This window comes from Suricata suricatta, chromosome 2, assembly GCF_006229205.1.
Source record: "Suricata suricatta isolate VVHF042 chromosome 2, meerkat_22Aug2017_6uvM2_HiC, whole genome shotgun sequence".
NCBI lineage: Eukaryota > Metazoa > Chordata > Mammalia > Carnivora > Herpestidae > Suricata > Suricata suricatta.
Window position 1 is genome coordinate 150,414,311 of NC_043701.1, and position 14,151 is coordinate 150,428,461.

General features: G+C 35.7%; 1 protein-coding gene across 3 annotated transcripts in view; it reads right to left on the reverse strand.

Annotated features, from left to right (window-relative positions):
- BMS1 (BMS1 ribosome biogenesis factor) overlaps positions 1–14,151 on the reverse strand; it is a 42,030-nt gene that overhangs the window by 15,189 nt on the left and 12,690 nt on the right. For all 3 annotated transcript variants that reach the window (XM_029932194.1, XM_029932192.1, XM_029932193.1), the window contains exons 10-13: positions 11,759–12,522; positions 11,244–11,345; positions 10,370–10,527; positions 5,362–5,443 (exon numbers count right to left, since the gene is read on the reverse strand). In XM_029932194.1, the coding sequence (XP_029788054.1) occupies positions 5,362–5,443; positions 10,370–10,527; positions 11,244–11,345; positions 11,759–12,522 (1,106 nt within the window). The remainder of the gene's footprint in view (positions 1–5,361; positions 5,444–10,369; positions 10,528–11,243; positions 11,346–11,758; positions 12,523–14,151) is intronic.

Consider the following 14,151-nt stretch of genomic DNA (forward strand, 5'->3'; position numbering starts at 1 on the left):
AAAATAAATATCAATATATTTGATATACATATAATTATAATTGTACTGCTGATATTTACCCCAAAAATACAAAAACACTAATTCAAAGAGTTCATGTGCCCATGTTTATTGCAACATTATTTACTTTGGCCAAATTACAGAAGCAGCCCAAGGGTCCATTGACAAATAAATGGATAAAGAAGATGTAGTTTGTGCGTACACACACACACACACACACACACACACACACACACACACTGGAATATTATTCAGCCATCAAGAGAATGAAATATTGCCATCTGCAACAACATGGATGGACCTAAAGAGTACAATACTAAGCAAAATAAGCCAGTAAGAGGAAGATAAATAGGATCTCATTCATATATGGAATTTAAGAAACAAAACAAACAAGTAAAGGGAAAAAGAGAGACAATCCAAGAAACAGACTCTTAGTGATAGAGAACCAACCAATGGTTTTCAGAGGGGAGGCAGCTAGGGACATAGGAATTAAAGAGTACACTTACCATGACAAACAATATTATAATAATAATTTATTATTATAAATAAGTAAAAATAAATAAATGGCACACAGATTGAAAATAAACAAATAATACTGTTCCTATTTGCATACAACACAACTGTCTATGTAGAAAATCCCAAGCAATCTACAACAACAAAAATCCTTTCATCTAATAAGTGAGTTCAGCAGAATAGGATAAACACACAAAAATCAACCAAAATGAAATACTTAAATATAAACTTATCAAAATATATTCACCACCAGGATGCTGAAAATTACAAAATACTGATGAAAGAAATTAAAGACAAATGGAGAGACATACCATGTTCCTGGATTAGAATACTCAAAATAGTAAAGATTCTCCCCAATTGATCTACAGGTTTAAGGCAACTCCTATCAAAATCCCAGCAGTTTTTCTGTAGACACAGATAAACTTATTATAAAATGTATACACAAAATCACAGGTCCAAGGATAAATCAATCTTGAAAAAGAAGAATAAAGTGACAGGAAACACTCTACCCAATATTAATGTTCACTACATAATCACAGTAACCAAGATAGTGTGGTACGGGTGGGTAGAGGAACTGCACATGAATCAGTGGAACCCAGAAAGAAACCCAGTGATGCTCAACTAATTGTTGACAAAGGTGCCAAAGCAAATAAATGGAAGAAAAAGTGTTGGAGGAATATACACCTCAGGTAAAAATATAACCCTTAACCGAAACCACACACCTTATAAAGAAATCGAAATAGATCACTGCCATAAACTGAAAGAAGAATTTAAAACTTTTAGAAAACATAGGAGGGGTGCTTGGGTGGCTCGGTTGGTTAAGCTTCCGACTCTTGATTTCGGGTCAGGCCATCATCTTAACAGTTTCGTGAGTTTGAACCCTACACTGACCATACAGAGCTTGGTTGGGACTCTCCCTCTCTCCTGTTCTCTCTGCCTCTCTCAAAATGAATAACCAAGCTTTAAAAAATGGGAGAAAATCTCCAGGATCTAGAAACAGAAAATAATTCCTAGACATGAAAATGATCCCTAAAAGTGAAGAAATGAAAAACTGGACCTCATCAAAATTAAAAACTTTAGCTCTGAGAAAAGAACTATATTAAGAAAACGAAAAGACAAGTTACACACTAGGAGAAACTATCTGCAAACCACATATCCAATAATGGAATAAAATATATAAAGAACTCCCAATATTCAACAGTAAAAAAATAATATTCAGTAAGAAAAAGGGCAAAAGACATCCAGAATTGCTTTGTAAAATAATACACTGCAAATTATAAAATGTGTCAAAAATGGCAAAATGCTCAACATCATCAGCCATCAGGGAAATATAAAAATGAAGCCATAGTGAAAAATATCACCAATAGATTGGCTAAACTAAATAATAGTGAGAAAACCAAATATTGGTAAGGATGTGAAGAAATTCGATCATTAATATATTGCTGGTGGAAAGATAAAACAGCCCAACTACCCTGGCAGTTTCCTCTAAAGCTAAATATGCAATTACCATATAGCCTGGCGATTGTAGTCTTAGGCATTCATCCCAGAAAAATAGGAAGTTTATATTTATATAAAAACCTGTACACAAATGTTCATAGCAGTTCAATTCTCAACAGCCAAAAACTAGAAAGAGCCCAGCTGTACTGCAGTGGGTGAATGGTCACACAAACTACTACACCCTTACCAGGGAGTACTACTCTGCAGTCAGAAGGAATGAACTACAGTCACACGGAACAACTCGGACGGACCTCTCTAGGAAATTACGATGCACGGGGGGAAACCAATCATAAAAAGTTACATACTTTGTGATTATGTTTATATAACATTCTTAAAAATTATAAAACTACAGAAATGAAAAACAGATAAGTGGTTGACAGGTTGGAATTTGGGGATGGGTGACAGAAAGGAGCTAAATGTATTTTTAACAGAGCAATATAAGGTATCCTTACGGTGATGGACATGTTCTGTCTGGTAACTGTGCAGACACAGAAACCTGCACAAACTAAATACGGAGAGCTAAACACACACACACACACACACACACACACACACACAAAACATTTGAGCATAAGTAAAATAGGAAATCTAAATACAATCAGTGGCTGTTGTCAACATTAATATACTATATAGTACACAGCATAAGATACAAGAAATCTGTATGAAATATATCTAAAATAAGTTATACATAACTAATGAATGATATGGCAAGGTTGCAGGATAGAAAATATACAAAAATCAACCCTGTTTCTGTGTATTAACAACAAATAGTGTCAATTCAAATTAAAATATCATATAAATATTAATGACAATATAAAATATTTACAGATACATTTGTTAGGAGATACGTGATGAGAACCGCATCCTAAAAACACTGCTGAGAGACATGAAAAAACAAAATAGAGCTACTTTTTTATGTTCATAGATCAGAAAATTCAATATTGTTAAAATGTCAACTTCCCCAAAACAAAATCCTAATCAAAACTGCAGAGGGCTTTTTCTGGTAGCAGTTGGCAAGCTCATCTTAAAACTTATACGAAAGTGCAAGGGACCCAAAATACTCAAAACAACTTTGGAAAAAGAATTACATTTGAAGCCTTAAACTACCTAATTTCAAGATTAATTATAAAGCTGTAAGAGTGCAGAGACTCCTGGGTGGCTTAGTTGGTTAAGCATCCATCTGACTCTTGGTTTTGGCTCAGGTTATGATCTCATGGTTTGTGGGTTTGAGCCCTATGTCAGGCTCTAGGCTGCCAGGGCACAGCCTGCTTGGTATTCTCTCTCTCTCCCTCTCTCTGCCCCTCCCCTGCTCGTGTTCTTTCTCTGTCTCAAAATAATAAACTTTAAAAATAAATAAAAATAAAGCTATAGATAACAGTGCAGAATTGCTGTAAGAATAAGCAAGTCCAGAAATACTTGCCCATATATGGTCAACCAATGAAAGGCAATTCAGTGCAGGTAAAGGACAGTCTTTTGAACAAATGGTGTCAGAAAATGTGGATATCCATAAGCAAAATTTTAAAAATTTAAAAAAAAAGAGGAAACTTTGATCCATACCTAATACCATATAAAAAATTAACTGAAAATGGATCACAGACCTAAATGTAAGCCTAAAAAAACTGTAAGAGTCACCGAAGAAAATATATGATAAAATCATGACCTTGAGTGTGGCAAAGATTTCATGATAAAGGACTTAAATAAATTAAATAGGTTCAAATACTGGACAAGAAGTTTGATACTTCACCAAAGAAGAAACAGAAAATAAGCACACAAAAATGCTCAATATCACTAGTCATTAGGAAAACACAGACTAAAACCATGAGATACCATTCTACATCTAAAAGACTGTCTAAAACTGAAAAGACTATGTAAGTATTGACAAGGATGTAGAATAACAGAAGTCTTATAAAGTGCTAATGGCAATGAAAAATGATACAAACACTTGAAAAAACAATTTGGCTATTTCTTAAAAATTTAAACATACATCTACCATATCTATTTAACCCACTGTGAGGTATGTACTCAAGAGCAATCAAAGTAGTTGTTTTTACAAAAACTTGTACAAGAATGTTTACAGTAGCTTTATTTGTAATACCCAAAGCCCAGAAATAACCTAAATGTCCACCAACAGGTGACCAGATAAACTGCAGTGCATCACACAATGGAATACTATTCACTAATTAAAAGAAATTAACTATTCAGCAATAAAAAGGGATGAAGATGCAACAGCATGAACATACTTCAAAATAATTATGCTGAGTAGAAGTTAGAAAAAAGTACATGCTTTATGATTCCATTTATTTAAAATTCTAGAGGGCACAAATTACTGTGTAGTGACAGAAAGCAGGTGAATGGTTAAAAACAGAAAGATATTTGCAGCCAATGACAAAGGATAAATATCCTTTAAAGAATAATTTACAAACCAATAAAAAAACAAATATCCCTTTAGAAAACTGAGCAATGAACACAAAGAATTCACCAAAGAAATGCCATATCCAACATACCTGAAATATATATTCTCATTTACTGGCAAAAGAATGCCAGTTATAAATTTAAGAAGAAACAATTTTCCTTTAACAAATTGCCAAAAACACATTGGTATTCAATTTTGAAGGAAAGCAGTAAAATGTAAGTACTAAGATACACTGCTTATGGGCACATAAGTAAAAACAACTTTCTGAAAAACCTTCTGATAGTTGTGTGGTCCAGAAAAATCACTCAATAATTCTAACTTTTATGAATCTAACTTACAAAAATAAAAAAATGTGATCCAAGAGTTATTTCAAGGTGGCCCCGTGTAGAGTTAATTACAACATGGCAAAGTAAATTGCTTAAATGACAAACTTGAATTGAGTTAGCATATGATACAATAATATCATACATGAAACCTTTGAAAATTTTAATAAAACAATGGCTATAAAGTAGGAGTAGAACTAGAAGGAAGAAACCTCAAAAAATTAACAAAGGTTTTTTTTTTTTAACAGATAGTGGTGGTTATGGTATGACATGAATTTATATTCTAAATGTTCTACAATGTATACTACCTTCATCATTAAAAGAAAAATGCTGAGTATATTTGTCACACACACAAAAATCCATTTTTAACAAACACATGATAAAACTTATGGAAAGCTTACAATTTTTTTCTTCAAGGTCCATATCTAATAAGTCAGCTAATCAGGGGAAGAAAGTAAGATCACCACAAAAAGAGGAACCAGAATACTACCCATAAACCCCTCTGTCAGCATTCTTCAGAGCATTTCATGTTTGTCTATTATTTCCAACCATTAAAGATACGGAATAAAACAGTATAGATAACACAGTCTTCTCTGAATAATACAGCCCTTTACTTACCGTCTTCTGCTAAGATCTTGGCTGCATCTTTATCATCTTCCCACTTCCCAGTCACGAAGCAATCTCTGATACTGTTCATAACCTTACACAGAAAAGTCAACACTTGGTTGAGTCAACAAAACCATTTCAATTAAGAAACAGTAGTAGGTGACAACCTGTCTTTAAATACTTTTCAAGACAATTTTTTTGGAAATTCTTATTCCAAGTGGGCAAATGGCATAACCTTATCTTTGAGGTAGATAGTATAACCATAGAGATAAAAACTTAAGTGTCACCACAATTAGCAGTGGTTGGGGAAGTACTATTAGCCAGATGATCTCATAAGTAAACAGACACTTGCTAATGCAACTAATTTTCAAAGTTTATTAGTGTTACTAAGGCAATGCAGTTGGAGAGCATTTAGGAAGTTGGTCTTACTACCTGTTAATCCAAACTTATTAAGGCTACTTGAAAATTTAACTCTTTGGCCAATGATAATATTCTGACAATGGCAAAATGTCTTATATGAGCACAACAGGGGAAAAAGTACTGATGAGGATACCAGTCTCAGACCTGCTGGATCATCTAGAATATACATGTAGTAGATTCTGAGTGCCCCTCTTAAATATACAATAAAACCTTGTACATAACTCTCTGCTTCATGGTCTGTTTCCTGGGGAACCTAAAACAGTACATGTCATTCACCATTCAGGCTTCAAAAGGACACTTACAGAAATCTTCAGAGAGGTCCTGGCTTTCACCTCGATCACATTCTGGTCATGAATGGTTTTCATACACAACCTCACTCTCAAAGAATAGCCTTGAGGCTAGCATGATTACAATGGAAACAAAATAAATTCGTTCATTTACTCATTCCTTCATGCCTATAATCACTCACTGAATATTTAATGGAAATCTGCTCTGTGTCCAACTTTGTACACACTGAAGGATGAAAAACTGTTAGAAGAAAATCCTTACTTTCGTGAAGATTAACAACCGACTAAGGGGAACCAGAGACCAAAAAAATTTTTTAAAATAGACCTCCTGTGAAAAAAACACTACACAAACTAAGAGTAGAAGCGAACTTCCTCCACCTGATAAAGAGCGTCCATAAAAAAAACCCCACAGTTAGCATCACACGAAACGGTAAAAACTGAGAGCTTTCCCTTTAATATGAGAAGGAAGACAAGGATGTCTCCTCTGACCACTTTATTCAACACTGTACAAATGTTCTAGCCTGGACAATTAGGCAAGAGATTGAACTAAAGGCATCTAGTTTAGAAAGGAAGACGATCTCTATTCACAAATGATATGATTCTGTACAGAGCAAATCCTAAGGAATCCACTGAAAAACTATCAGAATAAATAACTTCAGCAAGCTTGCAAAATACAGGATCAACATAACATCAATAAATTTTATTTTCTATATGCTAGCAATAAGCAGTCCAAAAGTGCAATGGAGAAAACAGTTTATAACCGTATTGAAAATAATACTAGGAATAAAGTCAACAAAAGTTCAGACGCTGATAACTAAAAAAGTGTTCTTAAAAGAAACGAAAAGATCTAAATAAATGGAAAGGCAGCCCATGTTAATGTAACAGAAGATGTAATATTATTAAGATAAAAATACTATCCAAAATGATCTACAGATTCAACACAATCCTTATCAGAATCCCAGTTGGCTTCTTTGGAGAAATGGAAAAGCTGATTCAAAAATAGAGAAAATATAAAGGATTCAGAAAAGGCAAAACAATCTTAAAAAAGGAAAATAAAGTTGGAGAACTCACGCTTTCCAATTTCAAAACTTACACAAAGCATTACTGATCAAACAGTAAGGCACTGGCATAAAGAAAAATACAAGTCAGTGAAATATACTTAAGAGCCCAACAATAAGCCCATGTATCTATGGTAAAGTGATTTATATTCAGGGTGCCAAGACAAGACAATGGGGAAAAAATCGTTTTTTCAACAAATGGTGCTAGGACAATAGGATATCCACATGCAAGAGAATGAAGTTGAACTTTTCTCACACCAAATACTAAAATTAACTTGAAATGAACCAATGACCTACATGTAAGAACTATAAAACTCTTATATGAAAACAAAGGAGTAAAGATTCATGATCTTGGATTTGGCAATGGTTCTTTCTAGAGAGGATACCAAAGATAGAAACAAAAGAAATATAAACAAGTTAAACCTCATCAGAATTTAAAACTTTGCACTTCAAAGGGCACAGAAAAGACAATCTACAGAATGGGAGAAAGGATTTGTAAATCCTATATCTGACAATTTGAATATATAAACAACTCTTACAACTCAATGACAAAAAGACAACACAATTTTTTAAATGGGCAAACAATATGAATAGACATTTCTTCGAATGGCTAGTAGGCACATGAAAAGATGGCTGGAGTGCCTGGGTGGCTCAGCTGGTTAAGCATTCAACTCCTGGTTTTAGCTCAGGTCATGATCTCATGGTTTGTGTGTCTGAGTCCTATGTCAGGCTATGCGCTGACAGTGCAGAGCCTGCTTGGGATTCTCTCTCTCCCTCTGTCTGTCTTTCCCCTGCTCACACTCTATCCCTCTCTCAAAATAAATAAATAAACATTAAAAAAAAAAAAAGATACCCAGCACCATAAGCTATCAGGGAAAGGCAAATCAAAACTGCAATGAAATACTACTTCACACCAACAAAGGGCTATAATAATAATTTAAAAAGACAAATAATTACAAGTGTTGGTGAGGATGTGGAGAAATCAGAAGCCACATACTCTGCTGGTGGGAATATAACCTGTGTAGCCACTTTTAAAAAGAGTAATGGGGAAACACAGAGGAAAATACTTTGTTTTCAGTAATCATATTAATAGTAACCCGTGTAATGTTATTCTGATACTGTTTTGTACATAGATAAGGCAAATCAGTAATTTTCTAATTTCATCATCTTCAAAATGAAATGGAATTAATTCTCTAGTGGAAAAACAGAGATACAGATGTAAGATAAAAGAAGTTAAATAAGAACGCTGAATTGGAAATAACTGTGAATTCTCCCAGCTCTGATCACTGAAAGACCTAGAAACAATGACCAGTCCATAGCAATGTGTATTCCTATACCTAGATTGTGATGCTGAAATATCATTTTCTTCTAAAAGAAATTAGAACTTCTTATGGCTGCTTCCAAGTCTGGCATCAGAAGTATACGAGATAATGCTTGAACACCTCATCAGATCAGGTAGAAACAAAGCAATCAAAGACTACTAGGATCAAGTCAAAAGAATCCAGGAACCCATTGGCCAGATATGGGATAAATATGAGAGAGTATCAAGGATAACAAGTTCAGTGGAAGGAAACACTCAATGATATTAAATTCTATGAGTTGAAAATGACACTAAAAAAAAAAGTCACCTTGGAGAATCATTCTGAAAACTAATAAAAAGAACCAAGTATTTATCCTGCTTATATGGAACTGGGTAACCAAATAGTAGATGAGGGGAGGTTTCCCTTTAGAAGGGTATTCCAGCTAATAAATTAAGAGCAATTTGAACAGAGTATCATAATTTTACAGCCTTAATAAATTAATGGATCTAGCTAGGCACTGAGATTCAACAGATTTTAAAGTCATAAGATGATTTTATGTGCCTCCTAAGAACACCACAATCTAGTAAGCACTCTTGACAAAACAATAACACCAAAAAAAAAAAAAAAAAAATCAAACCTAAATCTAATCAAATTCTAGATGTGCTGTCCATAGGGTAGCTATAACCCCACATCGTTATTTACATTCTAATTAAGATTAAATAAAACTAAAATAAAATTCAAAGCTTTGTTCTTATGTCTCACTAACTACATTTAAAGTACATCACAGCCACAAGCAGCTGCACTGGACAGTCGCTCAGTGATATACAGATCATTTCCATCATCACAGACAGTTGTACTGGTATTGTTCTGTACCGTTTTATAAGAAATACAGAGGAGAGGAGCCTGTTAAACTGTACTTAAGGATACATACAATACACAAAAACCAAAATATGAGAAACTCTACATGTCAGTTTCTTAAACGAATAAAATGTAAGAGAAAACAGAGAGATATATGTAGCAGACTTGCAGATTAAGAGATTGAAAAGGCATAGTGAAAAACAACCCCCCCCCCCAAAAAATCTGATAAAACTAACTTATTGGTGTTTATTAACGCAAACCTAGAGGATGAAATTATGAAGACAAGAAGGAAATGATTATCCTAAGAGTCATGGCTCCTTCTGCAGGGAGGACTATGTCCGGGACAGACACATAGTGGTTACAGGGTCCTCATCTCATCCATGAAGTTAAATGATTGTTTTTATGTGGTTTTCTATATTCTGTATGAAGTTTTACTGCAAAAATAAAAAGTTACATAAAATCTTATAAAGTGCTTAAGTACTAGTCAGTGAATTTAATTAAGAATATGATAGTCATTGGGCCTCTCTTGAGAAGAGATATTTAAGCTAAACTGAATGATAGAAAGAAGCCAGCAGCCAGCCTTAAGAACATCAGAACATTCCAGAAGAGAAAACTAAAGGGCAAGAGGTCTAAGACGGGAAAGAAACCTGGTAAATTTGAAAACTTAACGAATTCTGGCATGACTAAAGAATAGTGAGCAGGGGAAGGGAAGAAAACTAACCAGTGTCATGGATTTGTCTGTTTACAAATTGTAGAAATTACGTTAACTCAGGGACATGAGGTATATCCTAGTGATAGAACACGAAATATTTCAAATATATGAAAACTTATGTGTAATGCTTCAAAATAAAGATTAATACTACCATCCACATTTTCCTTTTCTCTATAATACATGCACATAGTCTACCTAAACTCAAAACACATTATTGCTTAGAATGTATGAAATATCTAGTCCAATATCTCGGGGAATGTCCTATTATCTTACAAAAATGAGAAGCCAGTAACAAATAGGCAATACTGAAATCACATAATCGTCCTTTAGAACAATTCCCTAAATGTCTCCTAACTCAAACATATTATTTATATTCTGCCTTACCTCCTCTAAATCCCAGTCATGGGGCGCCTCCACATGAAATCTGGAGCAGTCCAAAGAGTCAAGCTTGTGCTTACATTCTCCCGAAGGCTGGCTGACACGAAACAATCCTCCAAGTTCTTCCCTGGTATCACCATCTTCTTCTTCATTGTCCTCGGTCACTGAAGAGACACCATGATGAAAAGGTGAGAACAAATCTTCACCCTAAAGGACCTGGGACTAAGGGTCCCTGTTTATGGTAGGTATGGTGGTGCCTGAGTGCATTCGCTACAAGCTAAGAAAAGGCCAGGGAACTACCGCTCATCATGTCTGGAGGATTTAGGCCTTCGTGCAAGGAAGCAGCAAAGGGTCCTCTAAGGAGACAAAATATTGGGGGCTGGGGAAAGGAAAGGCATTTAAAGGCAGAACTTTTAACCAGAATAAAGAGTTTCTCTTAAATAAAGACTGCTGAGTCTCTAATCACCAACAGTACTTAGGCAAACCCTGAATGGAAATCAGTACACAGCAACCCTCTGATTTAACGCTCCTAGCTACTATACACTCCTTTGGCCTTGTTTTAACCACACAGTAACTGGTGACCACAGTACAAATGCACCACTTTGTTCTTTTCTGGCACTAAATTCTACCCCAAAAAAATCTCACAAAGGACCTTGTATAGAGGGTGTAAAATGACATAATGGAGAGTCTTCTCATCAACAGTTTTATGGGAAACCCATGAGCTAATGATTAAAAACACCTGCCCCATACAAACTATGACAGCCAGGGATATCATGTGGATATCAAAAGAATCACCCAAATCCTTCAATCAATTTCATCTCCTTTCCAGAAAACACTCTAAGAAACTAAAGCATTTCTGGATCTGAAATAGAGCTCTTACCTGTCCCATAAATAAGCTTTCGAAGGTTTGGAGTTGCTTGTTGCTGCCTCAGAAAGGCCTCAGCTGCCTTCCTGGAAAGGTCTTCCTTCCACTTGAGAGCACCTAAAAGGATCAACACCAACAGCAGTTAAGTCTGTTTATTTGTCCTCTCTGCAGTCATCCTGAAATCCTTCTATGAGGAGCAATATTTGAAGTCAATAAAATCTCCAAAACAGCAGACTCCCAAATGTAGATATTCTATTAAAAAAATTTTTTTTAATGTTTATTTATGAAAGAGACTGAGCATGAGCAGGGGAGGGGCAGGGAGAGGAACACACAGAATCTGAAGCAGGCTCCAGGCTCTGAACTGTCATCACAGAGCCTAATATGAGGCTCAAACCCACAAACTGCTAGATCATGACCTGAGCGGAAGCTGGATGCCCAACTGAGCCACCCAGGCGCCCCGTAGATGTTCTACTGGTAAAACATTTTCAGTGCCAAGTTTATAACAACAGCTACATTAAATGTAAGCACACCTGAAGTTTCTGTGGAATAGTTATTTTCTTCCTTGTAATCTTCTTCTTCTTTGAGTAAGTCTTCCACATCACTGGTCTCATCAATTAAGTTCTCTGACCCCAGTCTCTGACCACTGGCCACTTTAGAAGACTTTGGAAACTTTTTCCTAATAACCTCTTCATTTTCTGAGTCTTCCCCCTCTGTACTGAGAGAGGAGCTTTCTTCAGTTTCATCCTCAGATGCAAACGCCTCTTCAGCTGTGCAATGACCTGAATCTGAAGTGGTGAGGGTTGCCTTTTTGATTGTCAAAGGATTCTCCAGATTCAAACCGTCACTCAAACCATCAGTTTGTAAAAGTCTCGGTTTACTGCGGTCCCCAACAACACTAGATTCTAAAATATCCCTCTTTCCTGCAGTGGAATCCTCTTCTTCACCGCTTTCATCAGCTTCCTCTGCTTCTCCTTCGTCCTCTGAGCTCCTCTCAAGGTCATCATCACTATCAGCAAAAGCTGGCAAATCCACCTCACTGTCTTCATCCATCTCAAGTCTCTGCCGTTTGACACCTTTACCCGCCATGTACACTTTATCAGTCATCTCAGCATCTACCTCCTCTTCTGATTCATCAGCACTAGAGCCATTGTCCAACTTGTCGCCTTCAGACATCTCTTCATCATCTTCATCATCACTATCTCCAGACTCATCCTCCTCATCTCCAAAAATGGCTTTCCGACGCACTCGACCAGTTTCCAAATCTATCTGCTTTTCTTCTTTTGGCATCCATTGCCTATATTACCAAGTAAACACAAAAGAACTCAATTTGTACAATAATTGGCCACTCTAAAAATGACAAGTCAATAATTATGCAAAGAAATACAAGGTAATATCACAGAATGGTTGTAAATAACATAACACAGAAAGGAATGATTTGATAAATACTGGAATATATGATAAGCAAACTCATGAACAGTTCCCTAACACCTCTCTTCAAAAGAGCTTATAGAGAATAAAGAGGTAAACTTTAAGAACAAAAACTCTGACATTAGGGAAAAACATCTCCAAAGGGAAGTGAGTGTTTAATCAATCTTTTAGAAGACTGATCATTTTCTTTTTTTTATTTAAAAAAATTTTTTAAATGTTTATTTATTTTTGAGAGAGAAACAGAGCATGGGTAGCAGAAGGGCAGAGAGGAGGGAGACACAAAACCTGAAGCAGGCTCCAGGCTCTGAGCTGTCAGCACAGAGCCCAATGCAGAGCTCGAACTCACAGAACCATGAGATCATAACCTGAGCCAGAGTCAGAGGCTTAACCAACTGAACCACTCAGGCGTCCCATGACTGATCATTTTCAAGCTTGAAATAGATGATCCTTAAATGACTGACTCCAGATCCAAGGCAAGGAAAGTACAAAGTAAGCCTGGAACATCTTGTTGTGTCCAAAATACTGCTCAAAAGCTAACAAGGAAGTGCCAAAAAAGCACAGGAGACTGAAGGGACCACACAGGCATAAGAAAAGAATGATAGCAATGGGTAACAAAGGGAATTTTTTAAAAAGTCAATTAGTCAACAGTGACATTAAATAAAAACGTGGAAATAAGAGCTTCCTGTTAAAAAATTCCAGCTAACAAATGAAGAAAGAATAACATATAAGAGTATTGTACTTGGGGCGTCTGGGTGGGTCAGCTGGTTAAGTGTCCGATTCTTGGTTTCAGCTCAGTTCATGATCTCATGGTTTGTGAGTTCAAGCCCCGCATCAGGCTCCATGCTAACAGTGTGGAGCCTGCTTGAGATTCTCTCTGACCCTCTCTCTCTGTCCCTCCCCTGCTCACTCTGTCTCTCTCTCAAAAAAAAAAATAAGTAAATAAATTTAAAAAATTATACTTAACTACCATGTTATACTGGTATCTGCTGGTTAGAGGGAAGCAGATTAATTTTTCCAAAAAATTTTTCTTTGTATACATTTATAATAAATTATAAACTAGATAATTTCAATCATTTTCAGACTGATTTTTTATTGGGAGTCATACATAAATCACTACAATAAAACCTGAACACTCACTATGTACAAGGTATACAAATTCCCAACCCAGACTGAGAATAATTCACATGAGCTAGATATTAGTGGAAAGTGACTCAGGAGATAATACAACACATCTAAAGAATCCTTTAGATGTGAGATAAGATAAGTGGCTTCTCAACAGCCACCTGAACAAGCTTCCTTACTCTGCCTGTTCTAGTATTCGGCCACTATAAGAAAGCCAAGTGGCCTCAGGTCTCCTAAGAAACCAAAAGTAACCTACAGAAAACATTTTGTGACACCTGAGGAATATTCTGAGTCTGTTAACTACTGATTCTTGTTTAATATTTCAAGAACACAACCATGTCATGTCACATAAATGAAAAGCCCTCAGAAACCT